The sequence below is a fragment of the Fusarium pseudograminearum genome, chromosome 3 (genome assembly GCF_000303195.2).
Source record: "Fusarium pseudograminearum CS3096 chromosome 3, whole genome shotgun sequence".
Taxonomy (NCBI): domain Eukaryota; kingdom Fungi; phylum Ascomycota; class Sordariomycetes; order Hypocreales; family Nectriaceae; genus Fusarium; species Fusarium pseudograminearum.
The window spans coordinates 7,444,251-7,460,056 of record NC_031953.1 but is presented as its reverse complement, the minus strand read 5'-3'; the positions used below and the strand labels follow the sequence as shown (position 1 = coordinate 7,460,056).

The 15,806-nt window shown below is 47.1% G+C and overlaps 6 protein-coding genes across 6 annotated transcripts; 1 reads left to right on the top strand and 5 right to left on the bottom strand.

The window, feature by feature from the left end:
* Positions 1-268: 268 nt before the first annotated feature.
* FPSE_03292 (uncharacterized protein) lies at positions 269-1,624 on the top strand (the record flags this gene model as incomplete). Its single annotated transcript, XM_009256411.1, has 1 exon — positions 269-1,624. One exon carries the CDS (start codon positions 269-271, stop codon positions 1,622-1,624), a length of 1,356 nt encoding a protein of 451 aa, XP_009254686.1.
* A 142-nt stretch (positions 1,625-1,766) lies between these two features.
* On the bottom strand, positions 1,767-3,299 carry FPSE_03293 (uncharacterized protein; the record flags this gene model as incomplete). Its single annotated transcript, XM_009256412.1, has 1 exon — positions 1,767-3,299. The coding sequence occupies one exon, from the start codon at positions 3,297-3,299 to the stop codon at positions 1,767-1,769; it is 1,533 nt and encodes a 510-aa protein (XP_009254687.1).
* A 304-nt stretch (positions 3,300-3,603) lies between these two features.
* FPSE_03294 (uncharacterized protein) lies at positions 3,604-5,178 on the bottom strand (the record flags this gene model as incomplete). Its single annotated transcript, XM_009256413.1, has 2 exons — positions 3,604-4,032; positions 4,078-5,178. The coding sequence occupies 2 exons, from the start codon at positions 5,176-5,178 to the stop codon at positions 3,604-3,606; spliced, it is 1,530 nt and encodes a 509-aa protein (XP_009254688.1).
* Positions 5,179-5,823: 645 nt separating this feature from the next.
* FPSE_03295 (uncharacterized protein) lies at positions 5,824-7,170 on the bottom strand (the record flags this gene model as incomplete). Its single annotated transcript, XM_009256414.1, has 1 exon — positions 5,824-7,170. The coding sequence occupies one exon, from the start codon at positions 7,168-7,170 to the stop codon at positions 5,824-5,826; it is 1,347 nt and encodes a 448-aa protein (XP_009254689.1).
* A 1,664-nt stretch (positions 7,171-8,834) lies between these two features.
* On the bottom strand, positions 8,835-10,804 carry FPSE_03296 (uncharacterized protein; the record flags this gene model as incomplete). The annotated part of the gene is made up of 11 exons (XM_009256415.1): positions 8,835-8,963; positions 9,014-9,560; positions 9,616-9,808; positions 9,858-10,119; positions 10,169-10,265; positions 10,313-10,386; positions 10,433-10,458; positions 10,512-10,548; positions 10,597-10,610; positions 10,661-10,720; positions 10,768-10,804. The coding sequence occupies 11 exons, from the start codon at positions 10,802-10,804 to the stop codon at positions 8,835-8,837; spliced, it is 1,476 nt and encodes a 491-aa protein (XP_009254690.1).
* A 670-nt stretch (positions 10,805-11,474) lies between these two features.
* Positions 11,475-13,827, bottom strand: FPSE_03297 (uncharacterized protein; the record flags this gene model as incomplete). The annotated part of the gene is made up of 3 exons (XM_009256416.1): positions 11,475-11,553; positions 11,607-12,492; positions 12,540-13,827. The coding sequence occupies 3 exons, from the start codon at positions 13,825-13,827 to the stop codon at positions 11,475-11,477; spliced, it is 2,253 nt and encodes a 750-aa protein (XP_009254691.1).
* Between the last annotated feature and the right edge of the window lie 1,979 nt (positions 13,828-15,806).

Here is a 15,806-nt window from a genome sequence, read left to right as displayed (position 1 = left end):
ATCATCTATGGCGATCTGCACAAGCGGCCGGCTGAAAAACTGCATGTCTCATTGTATCCGTCATCTTGCACTCCCTTGCTGCCTCGGCGACTTTCTGAATCATGAGGCTTGCCCTGGCGAATTCTTGCTCATCCCCTTATTCAGGGAGATATATTGTGGCCACGGCGACAAGCCTTCCACACCTCACACAGACCGTTTTCCATTTTCCCAACACGCCGGGCCACAGTAATCGTCCCTTCCACCCTAAACTCACTATACGCTCGGTACAATGAGGGTCCCAGCAACAGCACGAAATGCCACAGGCCACAGGCCTATGGGCAAATGGTCTCCTTACCAGCGACCTAAAATTCAGCGATGGGTAGCTAGAAAGGTCAACGAAGCGAATCAGAGAAACCTACCTCTTGATCCAAGCCTTGTTGCCTTTCAGCAGCTCGTCAACAGCAATCCAACCTGGAAAGCCCTGGCTGATCCAATGTTTACCCAATCGTCTAAATACTACGACCCAACGGGCGAACCGGCTATTCGAAGCTTTGAAGAGTTTCTAACTGTCGTCAACGTCTTGATCAAATCCTCACCACCGTTCTATGTGAAAGAGACACCAGAAGCAGCTAATGAGATGCTCGGACTTCCTATCAATGCTGTAATGGACTGGCCTATGGGTACCATGGCTGGTCACGAGTTTTGGCTAACACCCGAGATCAATGCCTCTTTCAAAGATGTACTCAATACTTGGGGTTCATTCTTAAGCTCGCATGCGTCAAGGGATAGCTTGAAGGGTTGGCTTTCTCAAGAAGCACTGATGAAGATTGAGGAGGCAGCGAATTGTGGCAAGAAGGGTCCAACATTTGATGAGATCTTTGTCTGTGATCCAACCGCGCCTTATTATGGCTACGCAAGTTGGGATGATTTCTTCACGAGAAAGTTCCGAGATGGAATCCGTCCCGTCGAATGCCCCGACGATGCCCCTCCAACGTTGAATTGTCCTGACCCAACACTGGTCATAGGGAATGCATGCGAGTCAGCCCCATTGCAATTAGCTGAGAATGTCAAGCTACAAGACACATTCTGGCTCAAGTCCCAGCCCTACTCCCTCGACAGGATGATGAACAACAACCCATTGGCATCTCGATTCGTCGGCGGCACAGTCTACCAGGCATTCCTAAGCTCCAAGAGCTACCACCGCTGGCACGCACCCGTCAGTGGCAGTGTTGTCGGCATTGAGCAAGTTCCTGGTACATACTACAGCGAGAATTACTTCGAAGGCCTAGCTGGAAACTGGAGAGCTGCGGACCCTGCTGCGCCTAATAACTCCCAGCCCTATCTCAGCGCTGTAGCCACGCGCGCTATAATCTGGATCCAGGCGAAGAACCCCACGATAGGTCTGATGGCTATTGTGTTTATTGGTATGGCTGAGGTTTCGGCTTGCGAGTTTACGGTGTCGGTGGGTGATATTGTGGCAAAGGGCCAAGACATTGGTATGTTTCATTTTGGTGGTAGTACTCATTGCTTGGTATTTCGGAAAGGCGTCAAGCTTAGGTTTTGCAATGAGCCACCTTGGAACATGGCTACAGAGCAGAATAACCGTGTGAACAGTTCTCTTGCTATAGCGAGCGCATGCGACTAAATAGTCAGGATTCAGATGACTGTTCTCACATAAATACCTCTTTATTATTGCCAGCTTTCACGTTGTCTTCTAGACTTAGATATAAGAAACGTTTATTTGACATTGTACACCAGTAGTGTGAGGGTTCTAGCGCTCACTAAATCTACCTGGAATAATCTAGCTCGTCCGGAAGTGGGAAATCATCTGTCTCTTTGAGAAGATAACGTTTGATCTCATCCAGCGGCCACTTAAAGTCCAAAGCACCTGTGCCTCGAAAGTCGGACCCCTTGGGGTATGTTATATCCACCTTTTCCAGATTCTTAAACCCACGTATAGTGTGCAATGCATCATGGATGCTACCTTGCAGAAGCCACGGAGACTGCAACCTTAATTCACGAACGGCCGGGCAACTTTTGCTGACCAAGCCTCTCAGCTCATCCATAGTCATGGGTTGATACAGTAGCCATAGAGTTTCTAGTCGTGTCCAAGACATGTCCAAAGGCAGAATCTCACTCAGAGAGACTGTTGGCGGTGCGTTGCTTCTGGGGTACTCAACAAAGTATATGTCCAGAAACTCAAGCTTTGGCGCGCTGAAGAACGGCTTTGTGATGGAGCACAGAGATAACATCTCATCCCTGGGGTTCTCCTGAAGGCCGTAAGGGCGAGAGAAGAAGTCGAACTGAAAAATTAAACTCAAAGCTTGAGAAACCAACCGCTTCATGTTTTCTTGTTGTGTTGTTGACATTGCCAACACTCGCATATTAGGCGGTGGCTTCACTGAGATTCTGATTGACTTGGGCCTGACGCCTTTCGCACCGAGCTGGGAGCATAACTCTCCAAGCATCTCGAGAGGAGGAGATGTCGAGAGATCAGCTGTGCCATCATGGCGACGGCTCCCCCCGGTATGGAAAGAGCCGCACCAACCAGACTGGCGAATGGCGCTGTCAAAATGTTGCAATGTTGTTCGATCGTACCCAGTGTCGGAAAAGTCCTCGGGGTGCATTTGATTATCTCCGAGCTTAGTTTGTGTTGATTCTCTCATGATCATTTTTGTCCCGTGGGTATCGTCCAAGTTGAGTGTTGTGAGGCTTGGGAGAGAAGACAATCCATTTACCAGGCGACCGATATGTGCATTGTCCTTTCTCAGGCTATCCTGGTCCTCGAATCTAGCCTTGTAAATGTCGTATGCCTTGAGGAACAAAATCTGGATTGGCGTCGGTGTCGTCTGGATGTCTTCGCCTCTGGCCAATTGCTGGACGTCAGGGTTGCCACCCCAAGCAATATCTCCCAACCATCGAAACAACTCGTCTGTCACATTGTACTTCCGTTTGTACAGTCTCGATCGTTCCATGGTTTCCCAGTGTCGTAAAACTCTTGATTGCGCTTCCATCATGTATAGCTGTTTGTCGCGGGCCAGTTCGACTTCGTAGTATGATAACAGGATGTTGACTCTCTGTACACCTTTGCTGAATACGGGATGGGTGCAGATAGACTCGAAACGTGCGAAGGAGTCCGAGGTAAGACAGACAGAAATCTTGGTGATGAGAAACTTCGAGGCGACATCTCTGAAGCGTCGCGATACCAAGCGACTGTTTTCAATTCCTTCTTTTCCATACTTGGAATCGTCACGTAAGCAAGAGAAGATCCTTGTCAACAGCTCGACGGGGATCGTATTGATGTTTGCGGTTGGAGACATGGTTGAGGATGCTTTGATAGGGAGAGGGATGGCAGAGGGTAAGACGGCAGGAGGGGATTATTCGTTCTAAATTATTTTTATTCAGTTTAAATGTCAGATGTTAAGCTGATGCCTTGTTATAGTGGATAGATCACGTCACAGCATCGCAGTAGGATCGAGGCTGCTTTGAACATGTTCCAATAAGACAGCTCAACCCCGCTTCCGATCGCGATGTCCCTTGTAATTCGGGGCTGTGCAAGGCCTTTTGGGTGGCCGGTGACTACCCCAATGTGGCTGTGAAAACGGCAAGGATCATCAACAGGCGCTATCTAATTATTCCCACAGCTCTGCAAGCATTCAACGTGATTGGGATGTCTCTACCCGCGATGTGTCTTTCTCCTTCTGGCTTCTCCCTCGTATGTATCTTTGCATAAAACTCTGTATTGAGAGCTTCTTCATGATCAAAGTCGGTGAGATGAACAATCGACTTGACTTCCAGATGACTCTGGCAATTCCCGCATTTTTCAACATCCCAACGACTGAGGACTGCCTTGGTGTGGAGAAGACGATCAGGCATCCCGTCGCCAGTCTTGGCCCAGATGGATACGATGAAGGAACCAGGGATCTTGGCGCGATTGATCCCACTGATTTTCAACTTTGGAGCATCTACGAATCTTTGGGCTGGGGTCATAAGGTTCAGATGTAGGCCCGGCTCAGTATAAGTGTATCCTAACCTGGAGATGTCGACGACATCCTAGATGAGTTAGCTTCAGCTCGAATATTGAATTGCTGTACGTACATTTGATGTCATGTCACGCTTCTTGCCAGTATCTTTATCGTTGATAATGAAAGGCGCAAGCGGGAAGTCCATGGTAAAATTCGCAGTTGCTTTACCACGCTTGATGAGCTGAGTCCCGGGGTAACCCTTCATTATTTCCAGACTTTCTTTCTTGTTGTGTCGATCTTGCCACCTCCAGAATATGTAGTCAATAAAACAGTGATGGAAGAAAAAGAGAGGGTCAAAGGCCGCCGTATCATTCTCTCCCATATCACCGTTCGCAAACTGATAAACATTGTGGTTTTTGTCGCCTGGGACATCAAAACCCCCAACTGCAAGGTGAACAGCGTTGTGTGGTTGCTCGATGGGTACAATAGGTGAAACTGTTGGCTTGCCTCTATTCTCCTCATTGTACTTCTCGGCCGACGTGGTATTGGAGAACACCGTATAGTTGGGAGCTTCAAGACAGTTGACGTAATTATCTTTTTCGCCAGACGAAATCCATTTCTCTTCGTGGTTCTGGAATTTCTGGAGATACAGCCAGCGAATGACATTTTGATTGAGTATCTTGGTCACCTCGTCTGTTTCCTTGTCATCCAATGCTGCGTTGTGGAGTCTGGTTCTGTCCACAAATTGGTCACTGACCAGACCGGAGTATGGGTATCGGACTGTTTGATATCCTTCTGGCTTGGTGTCTTTGCGGGTTTTCTTATCCTCTGTATCTACAATGCCTTTTGCAAGTTTGTAGGAACGAAGAGGATTCGGGATCGAGGTTCCGTCTTGAAATTTGTATTCTTTATCAGTAAAGAGATGGGGAATACCCTCCTCTTTAGTCTCGTTAGAAGCCTCGTCCCAGTATGGAAGAGCTAGGTCTTCACAGCCAGGCGCAGTTCGCAAAGCTTCTTCTAGTCGACAGAGGTAGGCACGATGCCATGTCGGAAAGAGAACGACACCATGATAACAATATTGAGGTTCTGGCAGACCATGATAGCCGGCGATAGTGAAATATGAGTTATTATCATCGGGTGGCAGTTCCATAATATGCTTAAAGGCGCGAACAACATTATCGCGTTCTTGGTCGGAGAGCCTGCGAACATCTTTTCGCACCCTGATTTCAGACATGGTAGATTAAAGTAAATTGTTTATGACAATAATGGAAAAAGGTGTACTGAAGGATTGATATGGGGAAGAGAGGAGAAGATAAGATGTGACGTCAAATGTCAAAGCGGGATGCGGCGATACCAAGATAATCTGATGGGTGGAAAGTTTATTCCAAATCTACTACCCTTTATCTAATAGCACTAGATCGGCGGCGTAAGAATTTAGACAGGTAAATCTTGTTTGCAACGCTTTGAACTTGGCTGAATCGGATCGACATACCGCACGCCTAAAGTACGTAGAATGTCTCACAACAGATCGTCAAATCTGGCCAACACGGTACCTGGGATTACGAAATGGGGACGCCATAGCTTCTATTGGCCAATTGGCATTGTCGATCGACGATGATATCCTCATTTCGTAGACAGAGAGGCTGGCTGGACTAGTGTCTTTGTGGCGTTAGTGTATGAGCGGGCAGCTGAACGCAATTGTCCCCCCACGTAGCTCAACTTTATTCGTCAGAAATCATGAATTCGAGTCGAGACATCCAACCTCCAAGTGTCTCATCTGCCTCTTTTACTCTTCTGATATCCAGCCCGCTTCTTAAAGTCGGTTGGGGATCTTTGATGAGAGATGGAAAAAGACTGACATTCAGCTTCTGACCTATCCTCACAACTCGCAACCGCACAAACAATCTGCGTGTACTCTTAGCGATCCTATGACAATCATCTTGTGAGTCTTGGTCTCGATCGTCACTCCATCTGAAGCATAACATTCGTGCTCTTCATCAATGATATCTCCTCGTTGTTCAAAAACAGATTCCCAATGATGTCGTGCTTGTGGCGACCCTTCTGCCAAGGCAAGGCCGTACATGGTGAGCAGCATCTTGGAAGCTAGCGTTTCAATTGACTCGGTTCGATCAACCCATGAACTGTCAAGTTCTCGATCTGTAACAACTTCCAAGCTGTGACCTGCCCAGTTGCCCGCCCAGATGGGCCAGAACTTGTCGTCCAATGGTCCGTATGTTGGATCGTGCAGTGTGTCGTCTATTCCCTCTTCAGTCATGCCAACATACCCTTCAAGTTGTTCCCATGACCATGTAGTCTGATTACCATCTCCCCGCCAGCAGATCAACCAGAATAGGAGCATGTCTAGCGTGAGCCAACTGTTACCGACATGAGATACTGTCACTTCGCCCTCAGTTGTCACAATGCTCTCCATCCGTATATACTCATTGTTGGTCAAGTTACGCAGCATCCACTTGCTTCCTTTCTCGATTGCCATTTTTGGAATAGCTGATCGCATACTTTCGTGAAGGCGGGTAGGGATATTCGCCTTTGAAATCATCTTTTCGAAAGACTGGACGTAGAGGTCATCGTAAGGGAAGGGCGCCTGGTGAGATTGTAGCACGATGTCGTTGAACCAGGCAGTCGATCGAGTTACTGTACGTCTCTGACCGTACAGTCTAGGGGCAACCACTTCCTCTTCCGTCTCTTCTGTAACTAAATTTGGGTACATATCGTAGAGGCATTGCGGGAGGGATTTGAGGTATGAGCTTGCATAAATAACTGGAGTTCCAGCTAAAGAGTAGGCATTTCTCCATCTCAGATACCCATTCTGTGCCCAATTGATAGCAAATGCCCAGAGTGACTGTGAGCATAAACTCAAAGCGATGAATCCATCGGGCTCTGAAACCTCGAAGATCAATCCTAGAATCTCAGGTGGGAGTCTCTCTAATCGACTTTGGCCTCGCAGATTGTGCGGCATAGTTGATGATGACTGGATTTTGATTCCACCCAACGAGTTGCAAAACAGTTTGAAGGCATCAAAGCTTCGGTATTCAGTACAGAAGTAGGATGGCTTCATACGAGAGGATTGAACACGAAAGTATGGCTTGGCCGTTCGGTCTCTCTTTTTCGGTGCAAGAAGAGCCCACCATTCGAATCCATCAAGGTTGGATGTTTTGCACTCGGAATTGTTGGGAAACCCATAGTCGGCGTCTTGTCTATGTGTCATCGCTTGAAAGTGAAGTAATTAATGGAATGACAAGTGAATTGTGGTGCAAGATGAGGTTGAGGTGTTGATATACCCACAAAGAGGCGGTGCAGGGGGCTGTGCTTATGGTTTGCCTGTCAGCATCTGCGGGACCTCGTTGGTTTTGAACATAATGTCATGATAGCATACCATTTTCAGTTGCATAAATCGAGTTATGTAAATGCCTCCATCGAAGTGGGGAGAGGTGAAACGGTCACAAAACACATATCCGACCTTGGTACTCTCACTGAGCTATCGATAAGACTTTCGCTAAGAGCTTTACCAAGGGTATCGGTAGAATCTTATCGGGTACCATTTAGACCTTACGGGAAATCACAGAGTTAGACCAGGTTAATATTTGACAGCACGGAAACAAGCCACAAACGGTTGGAAGCCGCGTTTAGTTACCTATCCGTTGAAAGAAGTACTTACAATAATTACAGAACTCCCCACTGAGCTTGGTTATTCCATGAAAACCCCTGCTGGGTTTTATCAGGGAATCAATAGTGCTATTCTATAATGTCTAGCGTGGTGCGACAGTCAATAGTCTTTCAATGCATGGTAGGCCTTTGAGTTCTTGGCATAGCGTATTCGAGTTTAAGATTAAATATTGAAGGGATCAAAGACATGCTACAGTCAAGACAGCCTTTGCTTCTACAATATCGCTTTTCTTGTCACTCCTTTGGGTTTCTCGTTATTATACACACCTCCCTCAGTCACTCGTTAACATGGTTTAACTCAACATCATCGCGGGGTCTCTCAGCTTTTTCTCTCTTGGGGTTAGCGCTAGGCCATGCCATCCTAGTGTCACGATAACTGCCCTCGCTATTTCCGAGACAACCGCCACGACTGACCTCACCACAACGGTTCAAACCCAAATAACTGCCTCTACCGCGACAACCATCTCCGTCCCGAAAGTAAAGCCAGCCTGCAATATCGAGAGTCCACAGACTGGGGCCAGCGGCGGTTCTTTCCAGGTCTACTGCGACCACTACATGACCGGAACAAGAGCAGTCGCCGACTACAAGGTCATTACATTTTCCGAATGCCTTAATTATTGCGACCAGACACCTGGTTGTCAGGGTGTCCACCATCTTAAAAATATGACAAACATTTGCACTCCCTGGGCTTTGATTGGTACGGTTGGTGGCACGTTGGGTGATGAGAAGATATGCTTGTGGCGATACGTTTTGTACCTACCGATTCTTGATGGGCGGTTGGGGCTTGGTGGTCAAATGGCGGACTTTTATTCGTGAAGCTTTGTGCCTTGATTGAACGGATTCCTACTGTCCTAGATGACAGGAGCAATGCAAGAGATGTATACCCAAGGGCATGTATATAGGCACACTGCGAACACGGGTGACCTTGGTGGACAACTGATCACGGCTACAAATGTCTTATTTACAGTATATAATCTTTATTTACATCAGATGTCGCATAGACATTGCACAACTGACCTGTCATGACGTGAACATCACTTCTGGGTGATCTTCGGCTTGTTTCTGAATTAATATAATAATTAAAGTGATAATTATTATGAGCCTAACTTGATCTTCCCTCAATCGTCAAGCTTGGTCTCTACCCTTCTGGATTGCCTTCAATGTACTAGCATTGCATGAACCCTCGGTTGTCTTTACTTCTGCACACTATGTGCTGGTCTGCTTCTCTGTCACCACTGGGATGTCAGGCTTCTTCTCATCCTCGGCAACCTCTAGAGGATCTTCCGTGTTATCGCCCATTCCATCACCATGCTTCTTCATTGTCTTTCGATCAACCTATAAAATGTCAGTCATTGATTTCTCACATATCGCAAATAATTACTTACGTAGACAACGAGCCACATGTAGCAAAACATAACACCACAGCCACCGAGAAGAGCAATAGAGCCCTTCTTCCAGTAAGGCGCATCAGCAGCACTGTAGAAAATAATACCCCAGAAGGTCCACATCGACATGGAACCAATATTCATGCAGTAAAGCGTAATACTTCGCAAAGCATCATCACCTGTTCGTTGCAGAATGATGTTCGCCCAGCCGAAAATGAGCGGGTTCACCATGTAGGCAGAACCAGCAAGATAAAAGGCAAACATGGTTGCACCCATAGACAGATTCTTGACAAGAAGCATGGATCCCACGACGATCTGGAGGATAACGCAGGCAATGGCCATTGGTACTCGCTGGCCGGTAGCGTCCATGTACCATGCGGCGACCATATTTGCCAAGATGCCAACGGCTTGGACACCGAGAGGGTACGTGTTGATCTGGGTCTGGGAGAACTTGTCGTTGTAGTACTTGAGCCAGAGAAGGAAGCTATTCTGGAAAGGGAAACCTTCGGTGCTGGCGCAGACGGGAGACCAGAAGAAAAGAATCCAGCTGATATCTCTGTTAGTGCCTATCAATGGGTAAAAACAAACACAAAGCAACTTACAACATGGGTGTGAAGAAAACTCTCTTGAGAAGTGACATGGGCATAATGTTATGGCCTCCCTCGGCGATTCTAGGCACTCTAGAAAGTGCAAGCTTTCGTTCCGACTCGGACAAATAGCTGGCGCTGGTGTTCTCAGGAGTATCAGGGAAATAGAGGAAGCCAAAGACAGCAATGGGAAGAGTAATGATTCCATCTAGAAATGTTAGCTCAGCGCTTCCGAGATCAAATACTCTCTTACTTACCAATGATGAAAACCCACTGCCAACCCTGCAGTCCAGCCATTCCTCTCATGCCCTTGTGGATAGCCGTCATCATCACACCAGCAAACATGGTACCAATCTGACCAGATACACCAAAAAGAGCAGTTCGCTTCTGGATTTCCTCAGGCTTGTACCATGCTCCAATGATGTACATGGCGCCAGAGTATGTGCTCGCTTCGGCGAGACCAAGGAAGAACCTGATGACAAGGAGTTGGGTGACGTTGGTGACAGCAGCACTCAGCATCTGTTTATGCATGAGCTTGAGATATTAAATGAGAAATCGATCATCTTACAGTCATAGCGGCCCAAAAGACAACCATCGAGGGAAGCCAAATACGAGGCTTGACCTTTTGGATGATGATACCGTTGGGCAGCTGGCCGATGGCCATTCTAAGACGAGTTAGAGTCATTGCCATTGATCGCTACAAGATCCATACCCAGCGGTTGTGAGAGAAAGAACATTGTTGTAATCGTGGCCACTCATGTTGAGCGACTCGCGAAGACCAGCAACCTGACACGTTAGTCAAACACCGTCGACGGAAATTGTGTCAACATACATAGGCATTTGCAAAGGCGGAACGATCTAAATAGCTGATTAATTATCAAGTCATATGTTGTGAGTCAAGGGCGACTTACCAAGGAAGTTGAAAAAGTAACTGAAACAACAGTACGTCTAAGATTGTCAGCGCATGAATGAATCCCTCTCATATGGATGACGGACAAGAATGAAGAAATCTGCGACAAAGTTAGTGCTTCCCACCAAAACAGGTGTTCGATCAACATACCTAATTTCCTGACGAGCTTCCTCTCCTCCTTTGATGTAGCCTCCCCACCGAGAAAGAACTCTGCATCAATTAGTCTTCGTCTGTCTATTATTCAAGTGTCTACTTACGGCGCGCGCTGGCAGCGAATCCGACTTTGGCACCCATCTTGAAAATGTCGTGATTACACGTGTGGATGCAAGAACCAATTCTCAAGTTATCAATCAGGACATGCCAAGTTTATCAATCACCCCCAACTCAGATAAGATTATCAGATCCATAGGAAAAGGTTTTCCGCTCTAGCTTAAAATAGCCTAGCATTATACAGAAACTACCGGGCCCAGGACGGCGCACTTCCTGAAGCAGAATAGCAGTGGACCCTTAGACAAAAGACCGTAAAGCGTTGCAGCCGAGTGGGATTTAAGCTACGAATTAAGATTTATTATGCCGTAAGAGTATTGATGGATCGGCCGACTTGGTTCCTTTATTGGGTCCGTGAGGGGCTATACCAGACGCTCGGTTCCAAGCGATGCAGGTTTTCGGTTAGGGGGTCGGACTGTTTCCCGTGAGGGATTAAATGGCATGGAGATTTTTACGAGGAGGGCAGTGATCCCGGGTGCTTGCCGGGGTTGGATGTTGCATTGAGGGTTATCAGATGGAGATGTGGATGGGATGGCCGAATTTAGATGGAATGTCGAAGCGAGATTGGGCATAAGATATCAGCTTATTGCTGTTCTGGATTTCTCGGCTTGAACTGGACGGAGATTCCGTGCAGCGGATATAACACGCTATCTTGACAATACAATCCCGATGCTTGCAACAACTCTTTCAGGTGTCATCAAAAAAGCCCAGACTCCTTTTTAAACTCCTCAAGCCAAGCCATGTTATCAGCCGGCGTTTGGTTCCAGACATCATGGCTACCATTAGTATGTCAGTGAGGATACGACAAGGAGAACCGATGTTCACACACCTGTCATACATGATCCATCGCGCTTGGTATTGCAGCTCTTCGTCTGTTGGGACGTGACTTGTTGGGTTCAAGGGCGATATCGTACGTGCGACATATCGGGTGAGATCTCGCGTGAGGCCCCTGTACATGTTTCCATCGTTGAGCGAAACCACCTTTTGATTGGAAGAGGCGGGACTGAAACCGAGTGTAGGGTGACCAAGGGTATTGCGATCTGCTTCTTCAGATAATATCTGCTGCAGGATATCCAGGTCCAGTGGAGTTGCGTCCCGATTCTCTGTCTCTCTGCCATCTACTTGCAGATTGATCTCAGTCTCAACGATTGGCAATCCGGTCCGCAGCCTGAACGGCACCAACCACTTTGTCGAACCGTTGATCAAAGCAATGAGAAGATTTGTAAATATGGGCGAAGCATCGCTCATATGACTGACAATAGAACATGCCTCCCTCTGCAACTCATCATCGTCAATCTCAAGATTCAACGTCTTCAGCATATCAACATGCCGTCTCAGAAAATCCTCAAGGTTGCACTTGTCGAAAATGTCTTTCTTGCTGTGTATCCTTAACTCAGTAAATCGTGATCTCGCCGCGCTTTTCAGTGGCGCCATGCGAGCTTTGGCAGTAATGTGTTCTGTGCCCATTATTAGGTCGCGCAGCCAGGAGGATGCCGCTTGTGGGGTCGAGGAGGACATTTCGGCGCCGAAGATGACGGAGCATGCTTCAGTGTGGAGGGTTTCATCGCTTGGTATGTTGTGGTTTGTATCGACGTAATTGGAGTAGAAGTAGTCGAGTTCTAACTGGAGAAGTTCAAAGGCACTGGTAGAGCTGTAAGGTGCGCCTTGTGATGTCGTGAAAGGCAGAGGAGAATTGCGCTCGTAGTCAATAAGGTCTGCGACCGAATTAGCGGTAATCATCTGAAGGACATGGAGCACCTACACGGAGGCATAGAATTCTCGACCATGTCAAGCGTGGGCGCATCAAACCCCCAATTTCCCTTCCAATCAGCTATCGTCATACCCTCGTTAAAATGTTCAGCCAAGTGTCTTGCCCTCTCCGACCAAGTCGTCATGTTGATATCGCAAAAGCCACACCGTGAACGGATATCTTGGTGCTTCACTTTCCAATCTTCCATCGGCCACTTTCTGAATTCTGATCCGTGGACAAGTCGAAGGTGCTGTCTCAGGTGGTCTTTTCTGTAAAATGTCCGTTCACTTTTCTCTCTGTTATGGCAAAGATGGTGATTATGCGTCTCGAAATGAGTGTCCTCGGGGCTTACAGCACCACAGTAGACGCAGACTTTTTCGGACCTTTCGTTGAGGATTGTGGGACCAGCAGGTGTGCAAACCCATTGCTCAAGCGACAGGTGTTGTGTTTTTTCGTGACGTGTCCAGTTGCGCTTCAGTTTGAAGGATTCTGTGCAAAAAGTGCATTGGAAACGATGACATTCTTGTGAGAGCTGCATGGTACCATATCCTCTGCCATGTCGCCGAGCACGTCTTCGTTTTTTATTGACATTCCGAGTTGATCGTATAGACCCATCGAATCTATGTCCGTTTGAGCTCCGACTGGAGTCAGATGTCTCGGCGCTTGTGGCCCAGCTTCCAGTCACAGAAGGTGCATTCCTGGTCTGTACGTGGCTTCCTCCCGCCGGAGGATGCGACACGCCGGTAACGGCCCTGGCAATAGCATCCAAACCCAAAGGTTCATCCTCTGGCGGTGAGCTTCTCCATCTCTCAAATGGAGTTTGTTGAATTGTAGGCGTCGGAGGTCTCGGGAGTGGGATGTCTCTCGGACTTGCTTCTGATGATGCAGAGCTGTAGTCTAATGTGTCTGGTCGTTGGAACTTCTTTCTTCGACGAGCGTTAGCAAACCAGTTCAAAACTTGTTGTTTGCTGAGACCTGTTTGTCTGGTGAGAGACTCGACTTCGGCGACAGTGGGATATGGATGATGCATATGAGCTGATAGCCATTTGTTGAGGATGCGGACGGAGATTAGAGAGAGGCGTTTCCCCGGTCTTGGGGGTATGGCATCGTTAAATGACTCATAGGTATCTGTAGCATGGCTCTGATCGACTTCATCTGGAGGCGGGGTTGTGTTTAATTGCTGAGGATCGAAGCTGTTGTTAATTGGAGTTGTGTTCCATAAATCTGATGGATTAACAGTCTCTGTGTCCTCAGGCCAATAAGGGACATGGCCCAGATCACTATAATCCTGAGAACTCATCGTGGCGAATAAGTCATTGGAGCTGGGAATGTTGTGATGAAGTCAGATTGAGAAGGTAAAGAAAGGTTCACTATTGACCCTTTGCCATGTCATACAGCCAATGATGTCATGGCTCATTGAGCTACACCAAACTTGATCAGGCCTAGCAAGCGAGGAATTAAAGTCTATCTTATCCAAATAAACTCAACCGTTTTTGTCTTCCCACTGAAGACTGTCCAGAAGTACATAGCCAGTGCTGTCTCAACTGCAATCCAGGCGAACAGAACAACAGTCATTGAAGCCATCACGGGTACAAAAATGACAAACACACCAACTTTATCAGCAACGATGCCTGAACCCAGACGCCCAACCAAGTTGGCGGCGTTAAACACCAGAAAAAGATTCAATGAATCTTGATAAGAAAATGGCGGCGTGATGCATGATCGAGAAAATTCGACCACGTAGAACATGGAGATGTATAATCCCAGGAGTGACTAACACGGCGAGTTAGTAAGGTTTATCACACTTTTTGAAATGTGTCACCTGCCGTGAATATTGCAAGAGCATAATTATTAAATCGAGAGTCTCGAAATGCCGACCAATCAATCCAGTCAGGGCTATTGCTGCCTTGAGTTCTCGGTCGCAGGCAAATATTGGCAAAGGCCAATGTGACAAACTGGATCAAGGGCAATGACTCTCATTGTCCAAGCAAAACCTAACGGACGTATTAACTGGCGCATGATGCCAGAATAGACGAGACCGCCGGTACAAGAGCCGCACATCGCCACACCAATAGCCAAGCCACGTCGCTCAGGTACTGAGAAACGACTGCTAGCATTGGACAAGACATGAGACCGTTGCCTAGCCCGACGCCAACGCCGAGTCTGGGGAACATAACTCAAAACTCTGATCCAAACAAGGAGGCAAATATGCCAAAAACCATGGCCAGAGATCCTACTAGAAAGATGACCCGGAAGTACCCGATATCTGTCAAGCGACCGGAAAATATGCCCAAAAAAAAGTAAAAAAAGATTTGCATCGATCCAATCCACGAGACTGTAGAGGCGGGCTCGTCGAATTCTTGGATAAAGTGGCTTTGCAATGCACCAAAGGAGTTGGTGAAGCCGGACGTGTTCATCACGACAAAGTGCGCAGATAGAACAACTTGACAGTTAGATAGCACTTGATAGAATGAGGATAAACATGATCTTACTCAGTATACTCGTCTGCCAGCTTGTTACTGCTTGTAAATGGGAAGTCTGTTCATCTGCCCTATGACTACTTGCGAGGTCGATTTGGGTTTGGGCTTTGGCGTTGTGTGGCGGCGTCTGACCCGACTTCTTTTCGCAATTGTCCAATCGAAGCATATTGATTCAGATTGATGCAAAGGCTAATTAAAGTGTTTTAAGTACTTTAGATGAGACAGTGAATTATTTTCTTTGGGTGAGTCCAGCTCGAATATAAAGGATTTTGAACTGACCATGATGAAAACGAGGTGACCACAGGGTGCAACACCTTGCTCGTTAAAGATGATTTAACATGATCTAGTGCAAGACCAACGTTACTTGCTAGTGTTAGTGGCATATTCTACGCGTCGAGTCATTACATAAGAACCATAAAGTCACAATGTTCCCACCTGATATGTTTAGCAAGGTACAGGATGTTGTGGGTTACATGAGTGTATGAGGCTGAAAACTTAGATACATGAGAGGGACTGGACGCGTTGTAAAGAACCTTGATGGATCGGATGAACGAAGGTCTGGATCTCCAACACAGGGAGTACGACATACCATGGGTATACACTTCAGTAGATGATGGCACCAGAAGCTGATACGCTGAGCAATGGGTTTGCAGTGAAAGAAATTTGGTATTATCGCGAACTAGAACTAAAAATGCATTAATCAACGCACCCAAACTCCTGCAATGCATCATGCAAGATCTTCTATTTTGCGAAGGATTTCTTCCCTCCTGTGTTCTAGACTAGTCCAAAGGGTATCTTG